Here is a 25802-nt window from a genome sequence, read left to right on the forward strand (position 1 = left end):
GGGTGGGTGGGTGGTAGCAAGTGGGTGGTGGTGGTGGTGGCAGGTGGTGGTTGGTGGTGGTGGCAGGTGGGTGGCAGATTGCGGGTAGTGGCAGGTGAGTGGTGGTGGCGGTTAGGTGGCGAGTGGTGGTGGTCGTGAGTGGGTGGGTGACGGTGACGGGTGGTGGCTGGTAGCGAGTGGGTGGTGGTGGTGGGTGGTGGCGGGTGGATGCGAGTGGTGGTGGTGGGTGGGTGGGTAGATGACGGTAACGGGTGGTGGGTGGTAGCGAGTGGGTGGTGGTGGTGACGGGTGGTGGCGGGTGAGTGGTGATAGTGGTTAGGCGGCAAGTGGTAGTGGTTGTGGGTGAGTGGGTGACGGTGGCGGGTGGTGGCTGGTAGCGAGTGGGTGGTGGTGGCGGGTGGTGGGTTGTGGTGGCAGGTGGGTGGCGGATGGCGGGTGGTGGTGGGTGGTGACGGGTGGGTGGTGATGGTGGGTGGTGATGATGGGTGACGGTGGCGGGTGGTAGGTGGTAGCGAGTGGGTGGTGGTGGTGACAGGTGGTGGCGGGTAGGTGGCAGGTGGTGGTGGTGGTGGTGGGTAGATGGGTGACGGTGGCGGGTGGTAGGTGGTAACGAGTGGGTGGTGGTGGTAGTGGTGGTGATGGGTGGTAGTGGCAGGTGGGTGGTGGGTGGTGGTGGTGGTAGTGGGTGGTGGTGGCGGGTGGGTGGTAGGTGGCTGGTGGTGGATGGTAGTGGCAAGTGAGTGGTGAGTGGTGGTGGCAAGTAGGTGGGGGGCGGTGGATAGTAGTGGCGGGTGGTGGGTGGTGGTGGTGGTGGTGGCGGCGGTGACGGCGGCGGCAAGGGGTGGGTGGTGGTGGCGAGTGGGTGGCAGGTGGGTGGTGGTGGTGAAGATGGTGGTGGAAAATGGTGGCGGGTGGTGGCTAGTGTTGGGTGGTAAAAAAAAAAAAAACTGAAAACTCAAAATGGAAACACATTTTTTGTGTTTTCATTTTTTGGCCAAATTTAAAAACTGAGACCACTGATTTATAAATCTAAAATTTTACTAAACAAGTTTTTATTTAAGTTTTTTAAATTTTTGTAAATATAAACAGAAAACTGAAAACGTAAGTGTTACCAAACAGCACCTTAGAAATTGTCCAGAATTTTACATTAATGGCTCAGATTTATGTCATATGTAAACCCCGCACTTCATCAATTCAATCTCCACCACACATACCCATTTTTGAAAAAATTCGGGATCCCAAATTTTGGGACCCTTGCTTTTTTTTCTTTTTTTATAGTGTATTGATTATTGAGTTAACTAAGTAGATTATTCAAATTTGTTTTGAAAACTGAACAAGTTTCAAAATATGTTCATACTTGACTTATTTACTTAATGAGCAAATCTTAAATAAATTTCTAACGAGTTAAATGTGTGTCAAATTTGAATAGATTAGTCCTTTTACCGTCCTACCAACTGTTTGGTTCTATTTTGTTTATTTCATTTTCGTTTTTTGTGTTTTCATAAATAAAAGACTGAAAATTTTCAAAACACCCATCATTTTCACATTGCTTTTATTATTGTGTGTAAACTGTTTTGAATTTTTTATTTTATTTTGTTTGTGTGTTTCCTAAAAAGAGGTTTATTTCTAGAAAATTATTTTTGTAAATAATTCACCCAACAAGATTGTGTTCTAGAAAATAAAAGCCATTGCTCTCTCTCCTCCGCAAGGGCTTCTTCCGGCTTCCTTCCCAATATCTGAGCCGGAAGTCTCATACAAGAGTACACAAAGTTGGGTTGCGTTGATCTTGATGAGTTTTGTTTTGTTTTTTTTTCCATCTTAGGTATGTGTTTAGAAAGTTGCTATTTTAATAGGTTTTTTTAGTTTTTGATTATTTTAGGAGGTTAAAATTTTTATTTTTGAAAAGAAAGTTGAATCTTTTTATAGTTGGATGTGATATTTGTGAGAAAAAAAATAAAATAATTATGAATTTGATATGACATTTTATCTTGTTGACTATTTTAGCCTATTTTGTCTTTTAATATTATTTTAACCAAAAAAAACCAAAAAAGTTTCTCCCCAAAATTGTCTACTAGTTTGTTGGGCTCTTTCTTTGTTTTTCTTTTTCTTATTAGTAAAATTTCTTTTGTTATTGGTAAAAATAATAATAATAATAAACAAAATTATTAATTGCAGAGTTCTCCGTCCTTGTGCTGCACCTTCACTGCCTTGATACATTTTAAACTCGTTAACAAATTACTACTCAACTCAACTCAACTCGGTTAAAACTATACTACTCATACTAGGTTTAAATTAAAACTTATTTGAGATCTACTCATACTAGGTTTGAATTAAAATTTATTTGCCATCAATTCCAAAGATAAATGAACACATTTTGAAACTTCTTAAATTTTCAAACTAAACTTGAACAACCCAACTCATCTCGCTTACAATCATAATCTCTATCCATGATATATCAGACTAGAGTTTCAGAATTGACTCCTAATGCTGCACAAAGAAAGCTTGGAACACACACCCACAATATATACAAAACTACGAAACACATACCCACAAATTCACTCCACCAACAACTAGAAAACGCAGTCTATAGAGACCACACTTTTTATAGATACTTACAAATTTAACACCACCATAACTTACATACCCACCATGCTCAAAACCTAGGAACGTAACAGTGAAAGAGAACCGAGTTCTTTCATACATAGAATTGTCGGGACAGTAAGATACATATAAGGTAAAGCCTAGCATCAGTTTAGAGAAACAAACGAGGATGAGTAAATCAGAGAGAGAATGATAAATGACAAAGCTACGAGCAGAGGACTATGTACAAAAACTTCTGCGGAAGTCAAAAATAAAGCTTGTGGGTAAATGAAAGTCTTGCACGAGAGCCATTAGAATTCTTTCAAATAGTGCTAACCGACCAACTCAGACCCGACTGACCGGTCCAGCCCGATCCTGCATTGCCATTCTCTCTGCAACGTCGGCCAAAGATTTGAGGTTGCAGTTGATCAGGGCCTTAACAAAATAGCATGTCTCATCTTTAGTGTTTCCATCAGGCACATCCACCACAAATGACTCGATCACTAGCGTCCCCGGTCTACCATCAGTCATCTCCGGATGGACGGTAATGATTGAACAGTAGTTCTGCACGATTAAGTAACAAATTAAAGAAATCACGGTTTGAATGTCCTTACTAAAATTTCATAACTATAGAGTATATATAGTACCTAACTAATGGCTTTCTTATATATCCAGGAAGCCCAACTAATTATAAAGGACTAAATATGAAATTATCAAAAAATTATTCAATGTTTTTGTAACAAGTTCAGATGAAACATAAAGTATTTTGGGATTTTTTTGTTCATATTTTGGTAATGTTGAATAGATATTGGTTTTATTTTTACATATTAATATTAATATTGAATCTTAGTATATTTATCATTTTTAAGCTAAGAAAAATATAGGGTATGTTTGGTTTGAGTTTAGGAGATGAGTTTTAAAGATAAAAAATACGAAAAGTTGTTTGGTTTGATTTTTTTCAAAAAATGTTTTGAAAAATTATTTTGAGAGAGAGTTTTGAAAAAAGTGATTGATTTGATGTGTATGAGAGAGAGATTTATTTAGAAAACTTGTAAACCAAACAAGTTTTGAGAAATTTTTTTGAGAAAATTTGTTTGGTTTGATTACTTTTGAAAACTTATTTGTAGAGAATTTTTCCCAAAAATTTTTTGAATTAAATTTTTTGAAAATTAAGTTTTTTTGTTTTCGTATTTTTTGTTTTTAGTGAATATTTTTAAAATTTTAAACATTTTTTTTTACTTTTTAGATGCACCTTACTAAGATGTATCTAAAAAGTAAAAAATTTATGAAAAAATATTTTAAAAAATTAATAAATACATAAAAATACAAAAAATATATTGAATTCTCATATTTTTTTTTGTGTTTTGGGTATTTAGTGAATTTTTAAAAGATTTTCTTCACAAATTTTTTACTTTTTAGATACATCTAAGTTAAGTATGTCTAAAAATTTTAAAAATTGCTTAAAATATTAAAAAAAATCAGTAAAAACCAAAAAACACGAAAAATAAGAAAGTAGAATTTTCTGAAAAGTATTTTTTGAAAAAGGAAACCAAGCATAGTGAATAGTTTATATCAATTGGCTGGTGAAAATTTTAGTCATGCTTTTGGCCCTTCCAAAGATAGAATTTTGGTTCCGTCCCTGCTTGCTCAAAACAGTAAAGTTGGAGATTTCTATCCGAAATAGTCCTCGAAACAAAAAGCAAAAGAACAAATAAACTCAAGTTGGCAGAAGTAGCTGCCTTTCACTATTTCTCTTATATGCATGGCATGCAACACAAGAACAGAACAATTACCCATAAATGCAAAGGTACACCATCTATTAAGAGAGAATGTTTTCAAGTCTATCCGTATTTCTTAAACCAAATATGCTAGAATTGTTGTACAAATCATTAAATGGCAAGGATCAAGTGAAAAGATATCCCAAGTAGAAGCGATAAGCAATAAGTTGTCACATGAATGATATGATCGAACAACTCCTTATCATCTTCCACCCTCAGTATTCAAAGGCGAAAGACCAAATCCTCCTTGCAAATAACATCATCCAAACATGTCGGCTACCCACACATGCATTTGCAAGTAAAATGGCGTAAAACTTATTTATACAAACAGAAATATGAGTTCTTGCCATGAATAGCAACAAAATTATGGGCTGTCTTAACACTAGACAATAAAGTGAACAGGATAAAAGAAAATAATACAAAAAATCCATACCTTCAGCCTGTGATCACCACCAACGATCCTGACGCCGAGGATGTGCTCCTCATCATCAAGCAATTCCAACCTTTCGGTGCTCATTGTGGCGGGAAGCCCTGACTTCACATTCACCTCTCTGAGACTACCAATCTTAAGGTCACCTTGCACGATACATCTGCTGACAAAGGGCTTATACCTCTGTGGCTGATCGAAGCTCCTCACCAATGGCCAAACCTAATTAAAAAAAATAAAAATAAAAATAAAAACATAATTCATCAGACAAAAGAAGTGCAGCTCAACATTGGAAACAAAAATTGATGAGACAACAGCTCAAAATAGTCAAATTTTAAACATTTGGCATGTGATAAATGGTCATGAGGTGAGAAAACAGTTCATAATAGTCGAATTTTAAACATCTGACAATCTTAACTCTCCTTAACTTCCTGAAAGCTAACTGAGGGAGTTGGTTTGTCATTTAAGGTAAAATATGGAGTATGGAGCCATTGTCGCTTTCAGGTATAATATGTGTTAAGGAGAGTCTTTCTTCGGGAAATAATTGGATTACTAACTAAGGGGGGAGGAAAAACTAAGAGCAAAGGAAGGAAGGGGATTAGCAGCCAAGCAAGCAAGAAGGCAAGAGCAGTACAAGGGGTCAGTCCATCGCGTGGTTCCAAATCAGGTAAAAAGAAAAGAAAATAACGGTAGTTTTCATTTCTAACTTTGTGACTTTCCAAGCAATTTTCTCGGAAACCAAATGCACACAGACAGACAAACAAATACTCCAACTTAAAATTTCAACAAAATATAGAAAGTGAAAACAAAATTCTTCCAAAATATAAACTGAAAATCACAAAAGACATGCCAAACCTAACAGAAGAACATAATTCATCAGACAAAAGAAGTGCAGCTAAATCTTGAAAACAATAATTGATAAGAAAACAGCACAAATAGTCAAATTTTAACCAGTTTGACAATCATAAATGGTTATGAGGTTATTATCCCTCCATATAGTAGCTGGGAAAAGAGGTAAAAAAAAAAACAGTAGTTTTCACTTCTAACTTCGTGACTTTACTAGCGATTTTCTCAGAAACCAAACACACACAGACAAACAAATACACCAACTCAAAATTTCAACAAAACATAAAAAATAAAACTCTTCCAACAATGAACTTAAAATCACAAAGCACATGCCTTTAAAATTCATCTAACCCAACTCTCATCAGAACTCAAATTCAACAAACAGCATCAGAAATGAAGCTAATTATGAATAATCCAGCCAAAGTAATACTAGCATTTTCTCTCGGAAACCAAACACAGACAAACAAATACCCCAACTCAAAATTTCACAAAGAATAAAAATAAAAAGAAAAATAAAATTCTTTGAAAAATAAACTCAAACTCAGGAAACTCATGCCTTTAAATTCAACAAACTTAATACTCAGAACTCAAATTCAACAAACACCCTCACAAATGAAACAACAAGAATCCAAAAAACGAACTTAATTTCTCAGATCTGCACCCCCCCCCCCCCCCCCAAAAAAAAACACAAAACCCAGCACAACCAGACAAATTGCCGACAAAATTAAGCAAAAACCAATCAAATCACAATTATTCAAAATCCCCAAGTTTCCTCCCTTTCATTCCATTTCCCAATCAACCAAACAGAACATACAGACATAAATTAAATATGTATATATATATATATATATATATATATATAGAGAGAGAGAGAGAGAGAGAGACATACGAGATCAACGGGGGCTTTGATGTGTTTGACGAGAGAGCAAGTGCACTGATTGTCTTTGGGTACGTGCTTGTGGTGTTTTCGTATGTATTGAGCCTCCATTATTTCTCTGCAAATCAAACCCAGAAAAAGAAAAAGAAAAATCCACAATCTCTTCAAACTGTTCCAAACCCAATTCAAAAAACAAGAATCAGAGTTCGAGTAGCTTCGAAACCACGTTCTTCTCTCGATTCAGATAAATCTCTATCTCACTCTCTCTCTCTCTGTCTGTCTGTCTGTGTGGTTGAGTTCTGTAACAGTGTGTTGAAATGGCAAACGAATAAGAATAGCACTTTAGGATATCTATGGTTTGGCCTGAAATTAGACATTTTTGTATTTTAGTGGTAACTTGTAAGAGGTTATAATTGTCATTTTCTCTCCTTTGGGAATTAACTTTTTTATATTTTTTTATTTTTACAAGATAAAAAAAATAGTATATTTGATTTTTTTTTTTTAAATTGTATCGAAAATTGTAAATAATTGAGATATTTGAAACCCCCTCTTTTTTTTTTTTTTTTTTTGTGGGTAGCTTTCTGACTTTTAAATTTTGTAATAATTTTTTTTTTTTAACCATTTTAATGAAAAAATGGGGTTAATCTAGAAAGGCACGGGTTAATTTTTAATTTTAAAAATAATTATAATAATAAAATAAGATACAATTTAATTTAAAAAAAATATAATGTGGTGTATTATTCCTGAAGAAGTATAGACCAAATTATAAATTAAAAGGCTAAAATTGAAATACTAATAAATCTAAATAGTGATCTTATAAACAATTTGGTCCTCTCTTTTTTCTTATAGACCCAAAGTAATGCATTAAAAAACTCTTTAGTGTAATTTTCTAAAACGTAATAATGTAACATTGTAAAAAAACTTCTTAGTATATTTTTTTCAAACGTAACACTCCAATCAATGTAACACACAAAAACTATTTACTGTACTTTTTCTAAACGTAACACTCTAATATAATACATTAAAAAAAAATTTAGTATACTTTTTTCAAACGTAACATTCAAAAAAAAAAAAAACTCCCTAGTTTATTTTTTTTAAAACATAACACTCTGTAACATACAAAAACTTATTAATGTATTTTTTCTAAATATAACACTCTAATATAACATCAGAAAACCACACTAATAGGAATGTAAATTTCAACACTCAACTACCAACGCTTCAGCCACCAATTCCTCAAAAAAAAAAAAAAAATTGCACACTTCACCTTTTTATTCTCATCTCAAAAATGAATTAGAAAATTCGAAAAATAAATTACAAAGGTCATTCATTTAAACTCAAATAACAGCAAATCATATAAATACAACTTTCCAAAATAAAAATGATTAATTGGTTCAAAAAAAACTCTTAAAACTAAATAGATTAATATACTCTCATATGAAATTTATGGGTAAATTTTCCTAAATTTTATCTATTGACCTATTAAATATTGGGTAGATTTTTTTCATTTGGATTTAGTATTGAGTTTATATACATGAACAAAATTTGCATGTGATCAAATTGTGCACATCATATACCCTTTACTTTTAAACCATTAGATATATATAAATTAATTTGAGCCATTAAACAATTTTATTTAAAAAAATTGGATACCTTTTTAACCGGTTGTTTTTTTTTTCTTTACTGATTGTCCTCATCCCACAAAGTCTCACATTTTTTGGTCTAAAACTCTCATGTTGCTGCCAAGTATCGGACGGTATTGCTGATCTTCCGAATCTCCAAATGCTATCTCTCTGAAACGATTCACTCACCGGAGCTTTACCAGAGAAATTAGGATCGACTCAGATGTTGCAAAACCTCGATGTTTCGTACAATTCGCTTTCCGGTTCGATACCCCCATATCTCTACTTCGGAAACATGTTAGCTAGACTCATTCTTTTCGGAAACAAATTCACCAATGAGCTTCCTTCGTTGCTCATAAATTGCACCGCCTTATTGAGGGTTCGAGTACAAGACGACAATCCCAACGGTTCAATTCCATTTGGGCTTGGTTCTTTGCCCATCTTGCATACATAGACTGTGGCAGCATCTAGGAAATGGGGGGAAGCACAACAGAGGCCTAGGCTGTCTATTTCTAAGCTATCATGGGGGTAATGTGGCTCCACCTAAGGCTCATTTTCTTGGCTAGTTGGAATGGAAATGGAGAGTGAAAACTGCTGATTATTTACAAAAGATTAGAGCATTAAGTAGCAATATCAACAACGTGTGCCCCTTTTGCGAATCTCAAGTTGAATCTTTTAATCATTTGTTCTTGCTTTTCCCGGGGATTTGGAAGATATGGACAGAGTTATTACAATTTTGGGATGTCCAATAGGCTACACTTGCAAAATTACAATCAGCGTGCAATATTAAGATTCATTTGTAAAAGTTATGATATTTTGTTAATGTTATTATAACTGTGGGGAAAAAAGTTATGGTTATGATTCATTAATAAAAGTTATGATTTGTACTATCAAAAATTATGATTTGTCATGGTGAATCATAATAAAAAAATGTTACGATTCAAATGTTATAATAATTTATTACACTTGTTATGAATCGTTGTCATATTTTTATGATTAATAGTGTTTTTGTTATGACACTTTGGTAAATATTATGATATTGTTATGATTCATTATAATATTATTATGATATTTGAAAAAAATTATAATTTTTTCATGTAACTCGTTGAATGACCGGTTTAACAAATCACTTTTATGATGTGGCACGATATAAGCTACACAATAAATACATATCATATACCTTTTTAAAATGTTCACATTGTAGACTTTTCCACATAGCCAACATTCAAGCAGTAGACTCAACTTCTAGTTTGAACATTCAAATTAAAGAAGAGGTCAGTCATTTGCAAATAAGTAGTTAGTAAACACATTTTTATTATAGTTTGAATAAAATATAAAAATAAAAAATTATGGTTACAAAATAATATTTTTTAAATGTTAAAAAGAATATTTAACAACCACACAATCAGGTAGATTCCAAAATAAGTTGAAAAAGTAACTAATTTCGAAATTAGTTTAAAATTAAATGTAAAATGTAAATGTATTAATCATAATGTTTATACATATGGTTAATATTTTCTCTTTGCCACAAATAAATAGAACAAATCAAGTTGCTTTCATTAATAATTTTGCATAACAACTCCTTAACCTAATGCATTTTTTTTCAAAATAGTATAAAATTACCAAAAGTTGCTTTTAATTTATTTTACAAACTTTAACTAACACATGTTTGATAATTAGATTTTTAATTAAAACATAATTGACAATTACATTTTTTTGTTAAAAGTATCGGACTACTGAATAACCATCCTAAAATTAGATCCAAAAGTGTGAATGGCAATCATATTTTTAAGAATCTAAGTGACAGTGACAGATAATTTATTTGAATTGGACACATGTGAAATAAATGGTAAAGTCTACACGTGGAATCCATTTTTATTTTACACCTATGTTCTACTCCGTAAAAATTATTTGTATTCACAATGCAACATATTTTTATTGTAGTGTCAATCGTGATTTTGTTAAATAATTTAAATATCAACAAACTTCAAAATGCAAATATCTTGTGATATTAACAAGTGTGTTAATTGTGAATGTTTTTCATGTTTGTGGATAAAAATATTTAAAAAATAAATAAATAAATAAAATAGAAAAAAATTGGGAAATATTCCTAGGAGAGGTCCAATATATTTATTCTTATTAGTTAAGGTTACTCAATAATTTGCAGAGCTGAAATTTCTTTATGTTGAAATTTTTCTGTGTCAAAATTTCTTTGTAAAAATATTAAGAGATCCCAACTATTATAAAAATATTACATATTTTTTATCTTATAAAATTTTAATATCAAATATTTTAAACTAAAAATCCCAATAAAAGTAAACAAAACTTTTGTGAATAGATATTGTCCACACCAATCTCATCTCTTCCCAATGTTCCACCTTGTCGTTTTCTATCTCTCTGCCTTACAATTTTTATCAGTATTCTTTATTTCCCAAAAGGATTAGAAAATTGAAAAGAGAAAAATAGAAAAAAGAAATAAGATGATAACAAGAAGATTGAATAACAGTATTATATAAAGCACATAATATATAAAAAATTGTCACAAATTTCTTTGTATACCTAAAACACTCCTATACGTAACTCATTATTCTTAGATTTTAACTATTCCAAATAACTGTCATAATTCTTTCAAATAGTTGTCATAATTATTTTAAATTTTACATTAAAATATGCGCCTAGGGCATTCAAAAAATTAAGTTTAATATTCAAAAGTGATGAAAAAAACTTGAGCTATAAAATTATTTCCCTCAAAAAAAGAAAAAAACCATATGAAAATAATGGGGGTGTTTGGGAAGAAAAAAAGAGAGTCTAATTTAGGTTAAAATTCACAAAAAGACAAAATAGGCTAAAATAGCTAATAAGCAAAATATCACATCAAACCCATAATCATTTCATTTTTTCTCTCACAAATATCACATTCAACTATAAAAAAATCCAATCATCTTCCCAAACACAAAAATTTTAGCCTACTAAAATAGCCAAAAACTAAAATAACCTACTAAAATAGCAACTTTCCAAACGAAGCCAATGTGTTTTTTATTTTATATTTTTTTACTAAACTAATTTTTTAATTTTTTCAAAAACAAATTATGAAAAGTCAATCAAATAGAGGCTTTTTTCCTTTTGGTGGGACAAATGATCCTACTTCAAAATAAAAAAATTCCAAAATAAAAAAATTCCAAAAAGGAAAGGAAAAGGTAATGCATTTGAGCCTCCGTTTGAGAAGTGGGTTGGCTTTTTAGCTTTTTGACTTTTTTGGCTATTTTAGCCTGGGTTAAAAAGTTTGGTTTGGGAAGGGCTTTTTGGCTTTTTGACTTTTTTGACTTTTTTGTGAGAGAAGAATGTAATGATCATAAGTTGGATGTGATGTTTTGTTTGTTATGACTAAAATAACCTATTTTGTTTTTTGTGGTTAAAATAGCCAAAAAAGCCTGAAAAAGTCCTTGCCAAACACAGGCCACACTAGCTCTTTGTTTTTAACCAAAATTTAAATCTTGGAGTTGGAAATTAATTATTAATTTAAACTTTTTGTTAGATGGGTCTAGTAATTTAAATTCTGGCCTAATATTATTGGTTGATGACATATCTACGTGTCAAGTTGGTAGATGATGAAATTATTATTATTAGGACATTTTATCTATAAATTCAAATTTAAATTTTATTTGTTCAAAAGTTCAGACAGTAAAACGTTATGCCTATAACTTATAAGGACACGCTTGCCCAAAATGAATACCCATCTATGTATACATGTTACACACTGAAAACCCTCACCCCCTTTCTCATATCTTCTCTTCAGCTTCTTCGCGCTGACTGACCATGGTCACTGTCCTCTGTCGCTCATCCTCCATCCTCCGCCGTTGCTCCTCCGTCCTCATTCGCTCCTCCTCAGGCTCGGCCTTGAAATTTTCGAGACCCAAAGTTGATAATCAATTGATAAATTTTTGGAGCCTTTCATATTTTTTTTTTCATTGAATGAAAAAAAAAAAATTAAAGGTAAAGGACAAAAGATTTGTGTCAAAATCACAAAAAATACTTAGCATTACATTACTACAACTAATAAGCATCGTTTGATTCTCGCCCTTCTTACATTTTTAGAAGCAAATAAATCAATCATATTTCCATAATCTAGTTTTTTTACAAAATCATTTTCAATGGATAACAATGATAATTATTTTAAATGGGCATTTCATTTTTTTTAATGAGTCAATTTATTTTAAATTAGTTTGGACCTTCCTTAATTTTTTTTGAACTTAAAACATACCTAATATATTATACTAAATTATAATAGGAGGGAGCCTTTTTTTTGGTCTATTGTCAATGGATAACAATGCTAATTTTTTGAATGAGCCTTTCAATTTTTGAATGGGTCAATTTATTTTAAATTAATTTGGGTCTTCTTCAATTTTTTTTTGGACTTAAAATATACCTCATATATTACACTAAATTATAATAGGAGGGGCCTTTTTTTGAGTCTATTTTGAGGGGCCCTAGGCCATGGCCTGGTGGGCCTATGCCTAGGGCTGGCCCTGCTCCTCCACCGCCGCCAACTACCTCTGCTGCATAGCCACCATCCTCGCATTCTCTCTCCTTACCAACCTTTTCGCTTTCCTCCTCCTCTCTCTCCTCGCCGCCTGGCTCCTTCATCTTTTCGATCCCCCACTTCTCATCTTCCGCAAACCTTCATCGAATGCGATATGTCGCCAAAATCACCTCTATCGCTCTTCTTCCCCCCCTCTCTCTCTTCCTTTCTCTCTCCCTCCCTTTATCAACTCTACACATCCATTCTTACTCGTATGTCAATGGAAAACTTACTTCTCTATGTCTAATCACTTAGTGACTCTTTGATTAACTTGAATTTTGAGAAATTTTGCTAATTCTTTCTATCCTTTTGCTCCCAAGCCTTTTGGTATCTAAGTTTTGTTCTAATTAATTTGTAAAGTTAGGTTGTGATTATATAGGTTTCTGTTTTAATTTACTGATTTCATATATAGTGGATTGCATGTACACTTTATTGTGACATTACCTATTGGTCTTGTTTATATGTTGGTTAAATATTATAAGTTGTGTTTTGATAAATTTGTTGTCAATTAGGTGTTTAGAGTTTAGTTTGACCTTGTTGATATATGGTGATTGCTAGGTCAAGACCACTGTTATGAAAAAAAGATTTTAAAATTTGAGTTCTTGAATTTTTATTGCTCAAAATGGTTGAAAATGATAATTCAGGTCATAGTTTTGTAAAGAGAAAATTTTGAACAGATATGTACAAAAATTCAGCAGATCAGGTAGTAAAATTTCAATAGATAGTAAAATATTGAATAGATAGGGAGAAAATTAAATATATATAGTCAAAAAAATTGAACAGATAGGAAATTTTTTTGAACAAATAGGAGAAAAAAATGAACATATAGGAAAAAAATTGAACAGATAAGAATTTTTTTTAAACAGATAGGAAAAGTTTTTGAACAGATAATCAACGAAAGTCAACAGATAAAAAAAATCAATAAATAAATTAAGGGGTAAAATTGAAAACAATATGTCCTTCAAAACAAGCAAAAGGATTTCTCACCAAACTATTTCACAAGTGGTGAATGTCTCACTAATAAAAAAATATCCATTGGACCTAATGTCTTATACATTCCTTAAATTAGATTTATAACGAATTTTCTACTCATATTATTATTATTATTATTATTATTATTATTATTATTATTATTATTATTATTATTATTATTATTATTATTATTATTATTTGTGGGGATATATTTTTAAGTACCAACACATGGCAAAGTGACGCCGACGTGTCAGTCGATGTGCCACGTGTCTAGGTCATGACGCCGAGGTGATCTCGGTTAAGCCGAGGTTATCTCCGAAAATATCAGAATCCGAGATAAGTGGATAAGGGACAAGAGTCCTAGAATAGGAGAAAACTTCAGTTAGAAAATGATAAGACTCTTAGGGAGTTTATCCCAATCCTACTGGGAGTCCAAGATTGATAGTAATCCTAAGTTCATTAGAGCTAGGCTCCTGTTGGGACAAGGATTGAGTTAGCTATAAAAGAAAGGCACCCCCGTGGGTCTAAGGTACGCAATTTATATTCTGAACAGTGAGATTTGCACTATTGATTATCTTTGAGAGATATACTGACTTGATCGTCGGAGTGCCCCCGGGTGGATGAACCACCGCCAGAATCTTCTCTTTCTGTTACAAGTTAGCCAAGTGTTATCTATTCTGCCAGTGTTCTCCAGCTGAATACTGAGTTGGGCAGTGTGATCGGAAAATCACTCACACAATTTGGCGCCGTCTGTGGGAAAGAAAGTAGAATAGATGGCCAGTAACGAACAGAAGGAAAAGATTGGGGACGACACTCCTACTGGGAATGGAAGACCTATTGACCTTGATGGCAAAGGAGACAGGTCCAATACAGAAACTCATGAGCAAGCTCACAGAGTAAAAGACGTCGGCCAGACTGGCGACGTACCAAAGAAACTTGATCGAAGCAGGTACTACAACGAGGACGACCTCCAAGTTTGGAAGGATAGGTGCCTACGAAGAGACGAGGAGATGAAAGAGATGGCAAACAAATTGACAGACCTGCAGTCGGTCGTCAATTTCATGATGCAAAATAACGTAATGCAGCCACCGTTCCCGCTGCAAGACACGCCGGTTCCAGCGGCCAATGACCAGAAAAGAGGGCAGAAAACAATCCCCGTAGCCCCTCAGTACAACGGGAGCGACAGATACTCTCACAGACCTTCTAGGGAAGTCGAACGAAGAAAGTCAAGAAGAGAAGAATCACAGAGGACGCATCGCACAAAGGAGGCAGACCCCAAAGGACATCGGAATGTTCAGGGACAGGCACTGTGCTTCGACACAACTCATGGAGAAGGGTCGAAAAGAACTCACCATGAAGCTGAAAGTAGCGCACCAAAAAGACTGAAAGCAGGAGATAGCCGAGCTCCTGGGCGGACGAAGGAGGACTTAAGAGATTACCTCAAGAGGAAGCAACAAAATGCCTACGCCGAGGTAACCTCTCCAGATAAGCCAAGGACACCATTCTCGGTGGAATTAGACAGATTTGAGGCGCCGAAGAGATTCAGTATGCCGAGGTTTTAAATATACGATGGTAAGTCAGACCCCAACTTCCACGTTGGACTATATTTGAACTCAATGGCATTGTATAGTGGGAACGAGCCGTTGCTCTGCAAAGTGTTCCCCTCATCCTTTGGGGAGATTGCATCAGATTGGTTCCACAAATTACCAAAGGGAAGCGTGAAGACTCGGGAAGGCCTGGCCGAGATGTTTGTGGCCAGGTTCGTGACAAACAAGCTGCAGCCATTAAAGGTGGACGCATTGATGGCCCTGAAGATCAGCAAGGATGAAAGCCTTAGGGCCTATGCAAAAAGATATTGTAAGGTGCTCAATCGAATACCGGAATGTAATCAAGAGGTGGCGGTCGTATCTTTCAAAAACGGCTTGAAAGACAACTGTCCATTACGAAAGTCTTTGGCAAAGACATTGCCAAAAAGTATGGAAGAGCTCATAGCAAGAATCGAGAAGTACGCCAGAGCCGAAGAAGACACGTCGGGAACTAGGGAGATAAAACAAGAGAAAGGAAACGGCTCGCCGAAGTGAGGTTAAGGTAACAATAGATCGAGCAAACAAGAAACAAAGCTGAGGGCCGCACAGGCAGTAACAACTGTGTTCCGAATCCCGATTCCCAAAGTCCTGGACCGGATTCGGAACTAACCCTATTTCAGAACACCAGTGAAGGCACCGGGAGAGTTTATGGGAAGGAACGTTGGCAGATATTGTGCTTACCACAATGAAGCTGAGCACACGACTCAGGGTTGCAGAGCCCTGAAAACACACTTGGAAGAACTGGTGAGGCAAGGCCACCTGAGAGACCTCATCGATAAGACCAGGACAAGGGAAGAACATGCAAGATTGCCTCAGGTGCCAGCAGCTCCGCCTCCCCCAGCACCACAACCTCAGGCAGGAGGACCTCGAGTAGTCAATGTGATTCACTCGAAGGTCAACGAGAACGAAATTAAGGGGGAGACCCAGAAAGTAAAGCATCTGCAACATGTCTACCAAGTCGGGGAGAAGAGACATCAGGCAGAGGAGCGTTAAGGACCAGTAGTGTCCTTTTCAGAAGCCGACCTTGAGATGGTACAACATCCACATAATGATGCCTTGGTAGTATCCCTCCAGGTTGGGGAGTGCCAAGTAAAATGCATCCTGATTGACCAAGACAGCTCTTGCGACATCATGTACGTTCGATGTTACAAGGAGCTCGGCCTTCACCCAGACGATATAGAGCAATCCAATAGCCCAATGGTCGGGTTCAATGGAACGCCGACATGGCCACTGGGAACAACCAGCTTGGAGGTGCAGGCGGCACCAGGAAGGTAACAACAGAGTTCACAGTAATCAACACACCCTCCCCTTACAACATCATCTTGGGAAGGCCATAGTTGCATGCAATGGGGACAGTTCCCTCAACATTGCATCAACTATTACGATTCCCAACAGAACATGGGATAGAGAAAGTCAGAGGCGATCAGCTGCAAGCGAAGAATTGTTCCATGGCAGCAATGAAATCTACCTGCAGCATACGAGAGCTAGGAAACGCAGAAATTGAATATGAGGACGTGGAAGTCCTAGAAGACGTCGGTAAGGAGCCAGTCGAGAAGAGCAAAGAGGCACTGAAGGAAATCCTCGTCCAGGATGGGGATGAAGAACGCTTCTTTCTTCTCGGCTCGGGCGTAGCCGAATAAGAGGAAAAAGAGTTGGAAGCTTTTTTGAGAGCAAATATTAAGGTGTTTGCTTGGACACCTTACGCAATGCCTGGCATTGACCCCGAGGTCACTTGCCACAAACTGAATGTTGACAGGTCGGTCAAACCTGTAATTCAACTAGCCAGAAGATCGACGTTGATGCACATCGAAGCAGTAGAGAAAGAAGTAGACAGACTTCTGGAGGGCAGGGCCATTAGAGAAGTTCACTACCCGACATGGCTATCCAACACAGTAGTGGTGAAAGAGAGGAACGGAAAGTGGAGGGTCTGTGTAGACTTTACCAGTTTAAACAAAGCCTGTCCCAAAGACAGCTTTTCTCTACCCAAGATTGACCAGTTGGTAGACGCCACTTTAGGGCATGGAAGGATGAGCTTCCTGGATGCCTGCAGGAGGTACCATCAAATAGCCATGTACCCCCCAGACGAAGAGAAGACCGCGTTCATCATCTCAAAAGGCCTGTACTGTTACAGAGTAATGCCTTTCGGGTTGAAAAACGCAGGAGCAACTTACCAAAGATTGGTAACCAAAATGTTCAAACAACTGATTGGTCGAACAGTAGAAGTCTACATTGACGACATGGTCGTTAAGACCAAGGAGCATGAGGGTCATCTCGCCGATCTAAAAGCAGTCTTTCAAATCCTTAAAACATATCGGCTCCGACTCAATGCATTGAAGTGTGCATTTGGAGTTGGATCTGGTAAGTTTTTAGGATACCTGGTAACTAGAAGGGGCATCGAGGCCAGCCCAGATCAGATCAAGGCCATCCTAGAGTTGAAGAGCCCTACGTTGGCAAAACAGGTGCAGATGCTAACTGGAAGGGCCGTAGCCCTGAATAGATTCATCAACAGAAGCTCAGATAAGTGCAGACCTTTCTTCAACTTGGTGAAGAAAGCCACAGACTTCTTGTGGACCGAAGAATGCGAAGCCGCTTTGGCCGACCTGAAGAAGTACTTGACCACAGTTCCAGTTCTTTCAAATCTAGAACCTGAGGAGGAGCTGTTTTTGTACTTAGCCGTTTCAGAGCATGCGATAAGTACAGTACTAATCCGAGAAGAAAAAGGGGAGTAAAGGGCTGTTTACTATGTAAGCAAAACCCTAGCCGACGCAGAAACGAGGTATCTACCCTTAGAGAAATTGGCACTAGCTTTAGTAATGGCTTCAAAGAAGTTGAACCATTACTTCCAGGCCCATAAAATTGTGGTGCTAACAAAGCACCCCTTGAAGTCCTTATTGCAACAAGGAGACTTGACAGGAAGAATAGCCAGGTGGGCAGTCACCCTAGGCTAGTATGACCTGGAGTACAGGCCAAGGACAGCAATCAAAGGCCAGGTTCTGGCTGACTTCGTGGCCAAGTTCACGCCAGAATTTATCGAACATCGGGCTCCGTTAAACCAGGATGAACGATGTCCAAACAAGCAAGGAGAAGCTCAGCCAAAGGCAAAAGAACAAAGAAAAGAGAAAAAACTCAAACCCTACAGCATTTACATCGGCGACTCCTTTCGACTGTTCGTTGATGGGAGTTCAAACCGACAGGGAGCGGGGGCAGGAGTAGTGCTGATATCTCCAGATGGACAAATAGTGGAACAGTCCATTCGTTTGGGGTTCAAAGCCTTAAATAATGAAGTAGAATATGAAGCATTGATTGTAGAACTGAAGCTGGCAGTAGCAGCAGAGACAGACGAGGTAATAGTCTTCTGCGACTCCTAGCTCATTGTCAACCAGACAACGGGTGAGTTTGCTGCTCGAGATGAGCGGATGTCGGCCTACGCAAAGGAGGTCATCAAGCTGGCAGCCTTGTTTTAGAACTGCCGACTACTTCAGGTTAGCCGAGATAATAACAGCCACACCGATGCGTTGGCCTACCTAGCTAGTGCAGTACAACTTGGAAAAGTAAGGACAATAATGATCGACTATTTGTCGGGCACGAGCGTCGAACCACTATCCACAGAGCATGAAGCAATATGCGTGGACATGGGACCAAGTTGGATGGACACAATTGTTGCATTCCTAAAAGAAGGGAAGCTGCCAGACGATCACAAAGAGGCACACAAGATCAAATTGAAGTCGGTAAGATTCAGTCTGACAACAGAAGGGCATCTCTATAGAAGGTCCTTCACTAGACCCCTTTTAAGGTGCGTACATCCTTTACAAGTTGAAGATTTTTTATATGAAATTCATGAAGGAATTTGTGGAAGCCACGCTTGGGGTAAATCACTCACCCATAGGGCCATTACCTAGGGGTATTGGTGGCCTTATATGCAGAAGGATGTAAAAGCCTATGTAAAGAAGTGTAAACAATGCCAAAGGTTTGCACTTCTGATAGCAGCAGACCTGAACCCTGTATCCAGTCCTTGGCCATTTGCCCAATGGGGCATGGATCTCATCGGGCAACTGCCCCAAGCAACTGGACAAAAGAAGTACTTGCTGGTAGCAACAGATTACTTCACTAAATGGATAGAAGCTGAACCTCTTGCCAAGATCCGAGATGTGGACGTGAAGAACTTCATTTGGAAAAACATTATCACCAGGCTTGAAATTCCAAGAGCACTTGTTGCGGACAATGGAACTCAATTTGATAGTAAGCTAATCAAAAGCTTTTGTGCAAAGTTCAAGATCAAGAACTACTTTTCAACCCCAAGCTTTCCACAAAGCAATGAACAAGCAGAAGCATCCAACAAAGTAATTCTGGATGGGATAAAGAAGAGGCTGCAGGCAGCAAAGGGAAAGTGGGTAGACGAATTGCCCAATGTACTCTGGGCATATCGAACTACGCCGAGAAGATCAACAGGAGAATCCCCCTTCGCCATGGCTTATGGCATAGAAGCAGTCATTCCGCTGGAAATCGGCATCCCAGGAATCAGAACCCAGGGAGTAGAGAACGGAATTAATGATGTACTCTTAGCCCGAGATCTGGATCTTCTAGAGGAACGAAGGGAGAAAGCTGCGATTCAGCTCGTAGCGTACCAGAAACAGCTTGCCAGAGCTTATAACAAGAGGGTTAACCCAAGGGAGTTCCACGTCGGCGACCTGGTCTTGAGAAAAGTTGTCGGCAACAAGAAGGATCCCAAAGAAGGGCAAGCTTGGCCTAAATTGGAAAGGACGCTATAGAATCATCTCGGTGCTGGGCAATGGGGCATATCGGCTTGAAGATAATAAGGCAAAGAATTGCCAAGACCTTGGAACACTTGCAATTTGAAATTTTTCTATCATTAGAATTCCTTTGTTCTTTTGTCATTTGCCGACGTAAATATATAAAGATTCAGCTTGGTTTTCTTTTCAAAAATACTTGACATTGTCTCTAGAATACATGCATAATGAGAACCCAAGTGGAACTCAGGTTCACATTAAGGGGCAGAGAGAAGAAGAATATGTTTAACACTTGTTAAAATTTGTGGACAATTTACAAGTTGAAGTTAAATTGAAATCATTGTTTAACACTTATTGAAATTTGTGGACAATTTACAAGTTGAAGTTAAACCGAAATTATTGTTTAACACTTGTTGAAATTTGTAGATAATTTATAAGTTGAAGTTAAACCGAAATCATTATTTAACACTTGTTGAAATTTGTGGACAATTTACAAGTTGAAGTTAAATCGAGGTCACTGTTTAACACTTGTTGAAATTTGTGGACAATTTACAAGTCGAAGTTAAACTGAGATAACATCTAACACTTGTTGAAATTTGTGGACAATTTATAAGATGGAAGACTAAGGTTAGACACTTGTTGAAATTTTGTATTTACAAGGTGAAGCCAAGATTACGCCGAGAAAGGTAATTAGGTACTTGCCGAAATGAATCATCAGTTTGTACAACCGAGGTGTGTCACCCCGAGGAGGTCGCACAAGGATTGAAGTGTATATTGAAGACATGCCAAAATTTCTAAGTATAGAATCATGCAAAAGCAGTAAATAGAAGACAAAGATACAAGCACTCAGAGAAGGAAAGTTGTATTAATATTCAGAAAAGGCACGTCGGCCAAAAGCTTACAATTGTCCAAAAAAAAAAAAAAAAAAGAAAGAAAGAAAAGCAAAAGTACAAAAGACGGAAGAAAAAGACATCAAAATTAAGACTCCTCAGCCTCGGAAGTAAGCTAGGTTGGGACCTCAGAAGACTGTTGAGAAGCCACCTCGGCCGCCTTTTCCGCCACAATCTCAGCATCAATCTCTTGCAAGGTTTCATCAATGCTCTTGTCGGAGAGGGGGACGTCGGCTGAAACCCTCTCAGGAGCAGCATCTTGGAGGACCTCATCACCCTCCACATCTTGAGTCAAGTCTAGGACTTGCTCATTCAGAAAAGGGGACCTGGCCCCATCAGCCTCCTTGGATTTCCTGACCAAGGTCTCCTCCTCTTTAGATTCAGAATCTTCATCGGATTGAGCTGGTGGAGGAGATGGAGGGAATGGAAGAGGAATGGCATCGGCTTTCCGAAGAGGCGAGTCCTCGGGGACCTCAAGCCTTTTCAGAAGAGACATCCAACCAAGGGTGAAACCCTTGTTGCATGCCTGCTTCACCTGCCTTTCGTAGGCCTCCGTGACATCGGCCATACCCTAAGCATATGCCTTCTCATCGGCATCCTTGATTTCGGCTTCTTTCGTGGCCAAGGCCTTTTGAAGCTCTTTTTGGGCCTGCTCCATCTTTTCCTCGGCCTCTCTTTTTTGGGCCTCAAAAACCTTCATGATGGCCTCGGCAGATTCAGCCTTTTCTTCGACATCTGTTTGGGCTTTGATTGCAGCCTCGGCTTGGTCCTCCAACTTCTTCATCTTTGATTGTAAACTCTTGTTGGCCTTTTGAAGACTGGAGACCTCCCTCTTCATTTCGGCCAGCTTCTCCCGGTTCTTGAAAGATTGAACAGAGAAAGAATGGGCATGCTGGATGGCCTGAAAAAACACAAGACAAAAGTTATTGCAAAATCTTCTAAAGTACAGGAAAGGGAAAAATTATCAGGCAAGGACACTCACTTGAACAGAACGTTGAAGCATCAGAGTGTAATTTTCATACTCGCTCAACCCGGCGTTTCGGTCAAGATCGTTGGGGAGAAACAGAGCAGTACTAAGGACTACGCCGACGTTTATGTCCTTGGCGCTATCATTGACCATGACTAGCTTATCTTCCAAGGTAATTTCGGGGGCCCAGGGGGCAACAGGCTTTTTAGATCCCGAGGTCATTACAAAAGATGATCTCGGCCTTTTGGATTTGGTAGAATCGGATGGAAGTGTTTCGGCGGACCTCTTCGCAGGGACAGAGGCAGTTTTCTCACTCGGAGCCGGTTTGGAAATAGGCAAGGTATCCTCAGAATCGATTTGAGGCACTTTTGCCTTTGGCTGAGCCTTTTTTATTCGTTTTGGCTTTGGAGGAGGCAGGGTTTGTGTTGGCTGAGCGTCAACATCAGTTGGAATGTTAGCCAAGAGATCTTTGGCAATTGGTTTTGGGTGAACTATCTTGGCAGAAGAAACTGTTCGGCATCGACGGCGGCGTTGGGATATTGGAATCAAGTATGGAGCCGAGGTTGATGGTATCTCAGCTGGATCAGAGGTTGACCCTTGGTCTGTCCGAGATGTGGACGCGATTTGTGGAGTTGTGGCAGATGGTGGAGAAAGGCTTTTCTTCTTCTTCCTAGGGACATCGGGCAAAGCTGACTTGTACGTTGGAATAAAATTGAGAAGTAGAGGCGCTTTCCGTTTATGGACTGTCAAGTCCAAAAGTCTCTTCAAATCCTTGCTGGGAATGAAGGATTGGCGAAAGTCTTTTGGTGGCTTAGGAACAGCTGCAAGAAAAACAAACATTAAGAAATAGATAAAGTATAAAAGACTTTAAAAAACAAATAGGTATGAATGCAGGGCTCTTTCCATTGCCCTCTACAAAGACTGATCGAAGGAGAGGGAAGAGATGGAGGTATTCATCTGGGGCGAGCTCCCAGTTCCCCGAAGTAATGAAATAATCGTCCCCAGCTCCCTTGTTGGAGTCAGGGAGGTTGGCAACGATTTTGTATTCAGTGGACCTCGGCTTGAGGTAGTAAACGTAGCCGGTGTCTTTTTTGAGGCCACACATAGTGTAACAATACTGGATATCGGCTAATGTGATCCTAGCGTTTTCTTGTTTGGCTAAGGCTATGATACCATTGATGGTTCGATAGGAATTGATGGAAAGTTGCATTGGGTTCAACTTGTAATAATGAAGTATTTCACGGAAAATGATGTTGAGTGGGAGCCGAAGTCCACACTTAATGAAGGCTACCACATGGAAGGGCATGGAGTCATCAGTAGGCATGATGGAGTCAACATCCCCAGCCAACCTCAGATAGACCTCGGCTGGGATTTCAAACTCTTGTCTAAAAAATTATAGTTTAGATAGGGTGTCTACCCTATGTTTCTACATACCCATGATATCCTCTTAATCGAAGGGGTTGGATTTCAGACGCTGTTTTGAAAGGGTTAATAGGACCTCGACAAAACACTTAGGTAAATACAGGTTTCAGTTTTTTCCTAAATTGTGGGTTTTACAGACAAATCCCAAACCTAAGTCTATGGAAACGAAGATTGAAGGCCTGAATCTCGAAAAAACACAAAAAACAGAAACAAGAATGAGTTTCAGAATCAAGAACAGAGATGGTCTATCAAGAGCATAAAGAATACAAGAAGTATAGGGCTAAGAACAGTGGCAAAAGTATAGGGAAGTGGTGAAACAGTACGTGTGTTCAAGATATGGGCAAGGGCAAAATCGTGGAAAAAACACATTCAGATATATGATTCACAAGTTAAAAGTTTGAACAAATGCAGTAATGGCAGCAAGTAGTAGAAAGCATCAAAGAATTGAAAACGAAAGGAACAGTAAACTCACCAAAGAAAAGAAGCCGGTGTAAGGATCGCCGAAGTCAGACAATGGTTACAGAAGTAACAGAACGGCGGAAGCTTCACCAGAATGAGGAAGGAAGGCAGTTGCAGAGCTTGAGGTCTGGAACAATGGCGTATTCAAGTGCTAGAGAGAGAAACAACAAAGGAATCGAATGAAAAGTGAAGGAATGAAAGAAGAGGGAAAAAGTTTTAGTTAAAACTTGAAAAGGCGGCGAAATCAAATTAATGCACCTAGAACAGCGAATGCATCAGGCTGCGCACGCAGACAAGACGGTTTACTAGCGCGTCACAAGCACGATCCAATAAGAATAAAATGTGTGAATGAAACAGTTGAAAAGTGATGTTTGACAACTCATACGCATAAAGGAGTTCTTTGGAATTCTTGATCTTTAAGAAGACATGTCGGCTTACGATGATGATCTCGGATTAAACCAATGAATTAGCATGGGGTACTGATATAGGTTCCATCACCTCAGAATACTGAGGTAATAAAACCTAAGGGGCAGTTGTGGGGATATATTTTTGAGTACCAATACGTGGCAAAGTGACGTCGACGTGTCAGCCGAGGTGCCACGTGTCCAGGTCATGACGCTGAGGTGATCTCGATTAAGCTGAGGTTACCTCTGAAGATATCGGAATTCAAGATAAGCGGATAAGGGACAAGAGTCCTAGAATGGGAGAAGACTTCAGTTAGAAAGGATAAGACTCTTAGGGAGTTTATCCCAATCCTACTGGGAGTCCAAGATTGATAGATTGATAGTAATCCTAAGTCCATTAGAGCTAGGTTTCTGTTGGGATAAGGATTGAATTAGCTATAAAAGAAAGGCACTCCCATGGGTCAAAGGTACGCAATTTATATTCTGAACAGTGAGATTTGCACTATTGATTATCTTTGAGAGATATACTGACTTGATCGTCGGAGTGCCCCCGGTTGGACGAACCACTGTCGGAATCTTCTCTTTCTGTTACAGGTTAGCCAGGTGTCATCTATTCTGCCAGTGTTCTTCAGCTGAATACTGAGTTGGGCAGTGTGATCGGAAAAACACTTACACATTATTATTATTTTGTTTCATTGAAAATAAAGAGGAATTAATCCAAAATGTTAGTTGTGACCAAATTTAAACAAAAATAATTTACTGGGAAATCGTCTGAACTCTTGCCATTGTTTGTAATTACATTTACTCTAATTTTTTATTTAGTTACATTTGCATTTATAAGTTGTTATTTTTTTATCTATGAATTAGTTATAATTTTAGGGCCCTGCTGGAGACCCCAGCAGGGGAGACCCCCAGCAACCCCCACCTCCACGTGGGGGCTGGTAATGGCTGAAATCAGAAAAAAAAAAAAAAAAAAAAAACAGTCTTTGGGCGAATAGGAAGAGACCCCCAGTACCCCCACTAGGGGTCTCATGCATTTTCCATAATTTTAACGCATTGGTGAGCCAAAATTTGTTCGAAATAAAAATTCTCAAACTTTTAAGTTGATTTATTTTTTATTTTTATTTTTTTTAAGTCCATTTAAAGTAGAAAAAGAAAGAATACAAAATAGCTTTTTTGATAAAATTTTGTTTATTCTTGTCTTTAGTTAAAATTTTCAACCAAATTTTTTTTATAAACAAAGATTTAAGGCCCCGTTTGTTTCCAGAGATGAAATGGAGGGGATTGATAGTGAGGGGATTAATAGTGAGGGGATTGTTAGTGAGGGTCGTTTGTTTTCAGAGATAGAATGAAGGGGATTAATAGTGAGGGGATTAATAATGAGGGGATTGTTAGTGAGAGGATTGATAGTGAGGGGATTAGTAGTGAGGGGATTAGTAGTGAGGGGATTGATAGTGAGGGGATTAGTAGTGAGGAATTGTTAAATTATTTTTATATAAAATAATAAAACAAATAAAAAAATATAAAAAATTAAAAATTATATTTTTAAAAAAATTTCCAATATATAAAAAATAAAAAAAATAAAAAAATTTCTAATCCCCTCACTATTTTTCTAATACCATCTCTACCTCCTCACTATGAATCC

General features: G+C 37.7%; 1 protein-coding gene across 1 annotated transcript; it reads right to left on the reverse strand.

The window, feature by feature from the left end:
- Positions 1–2571: 2571 nt before the first annotated feature.
- LOC114310402 (abscisic acid receptor PYL9) lies at positions 2572–6889 on the reverse strand. The gene is made up of 3 exons (XM_028256376.2): positions 6521–6889; positions 4792–5007; positions 2572–3144 (listed from the first exon to the last, which is right to left on the reverse strand). Exons 1-3 carry the CDS (start codon positions 6617–6619, stop codon positions 2926–2928), a joined length of 534 nt encoding a protein of 177 aa, XP_028112177.1. The 5' UTR covers positions 6620–6889; the 3' UTR covers positions 2572–2925.
- Between the last annotated feature and the right edge of the window lie 18913 nt (positions 6890–25802).

The sequence above is a fragment of the Camellia sinensis genome, chromosome 5, assembly GCF_055761805.1.
Source record: "Camellia sinensis isolate YWXY chromosome 5, ASM5576180v1, whole genome shotgun sequence".
In the NCBI taxonomy this organism is placed as follows: Eukaryota; Viridiplantae; Streptophyta; class Magnoliopsida; order Ericales; family Theaceae; genus Camellia; species Camellia sinensis.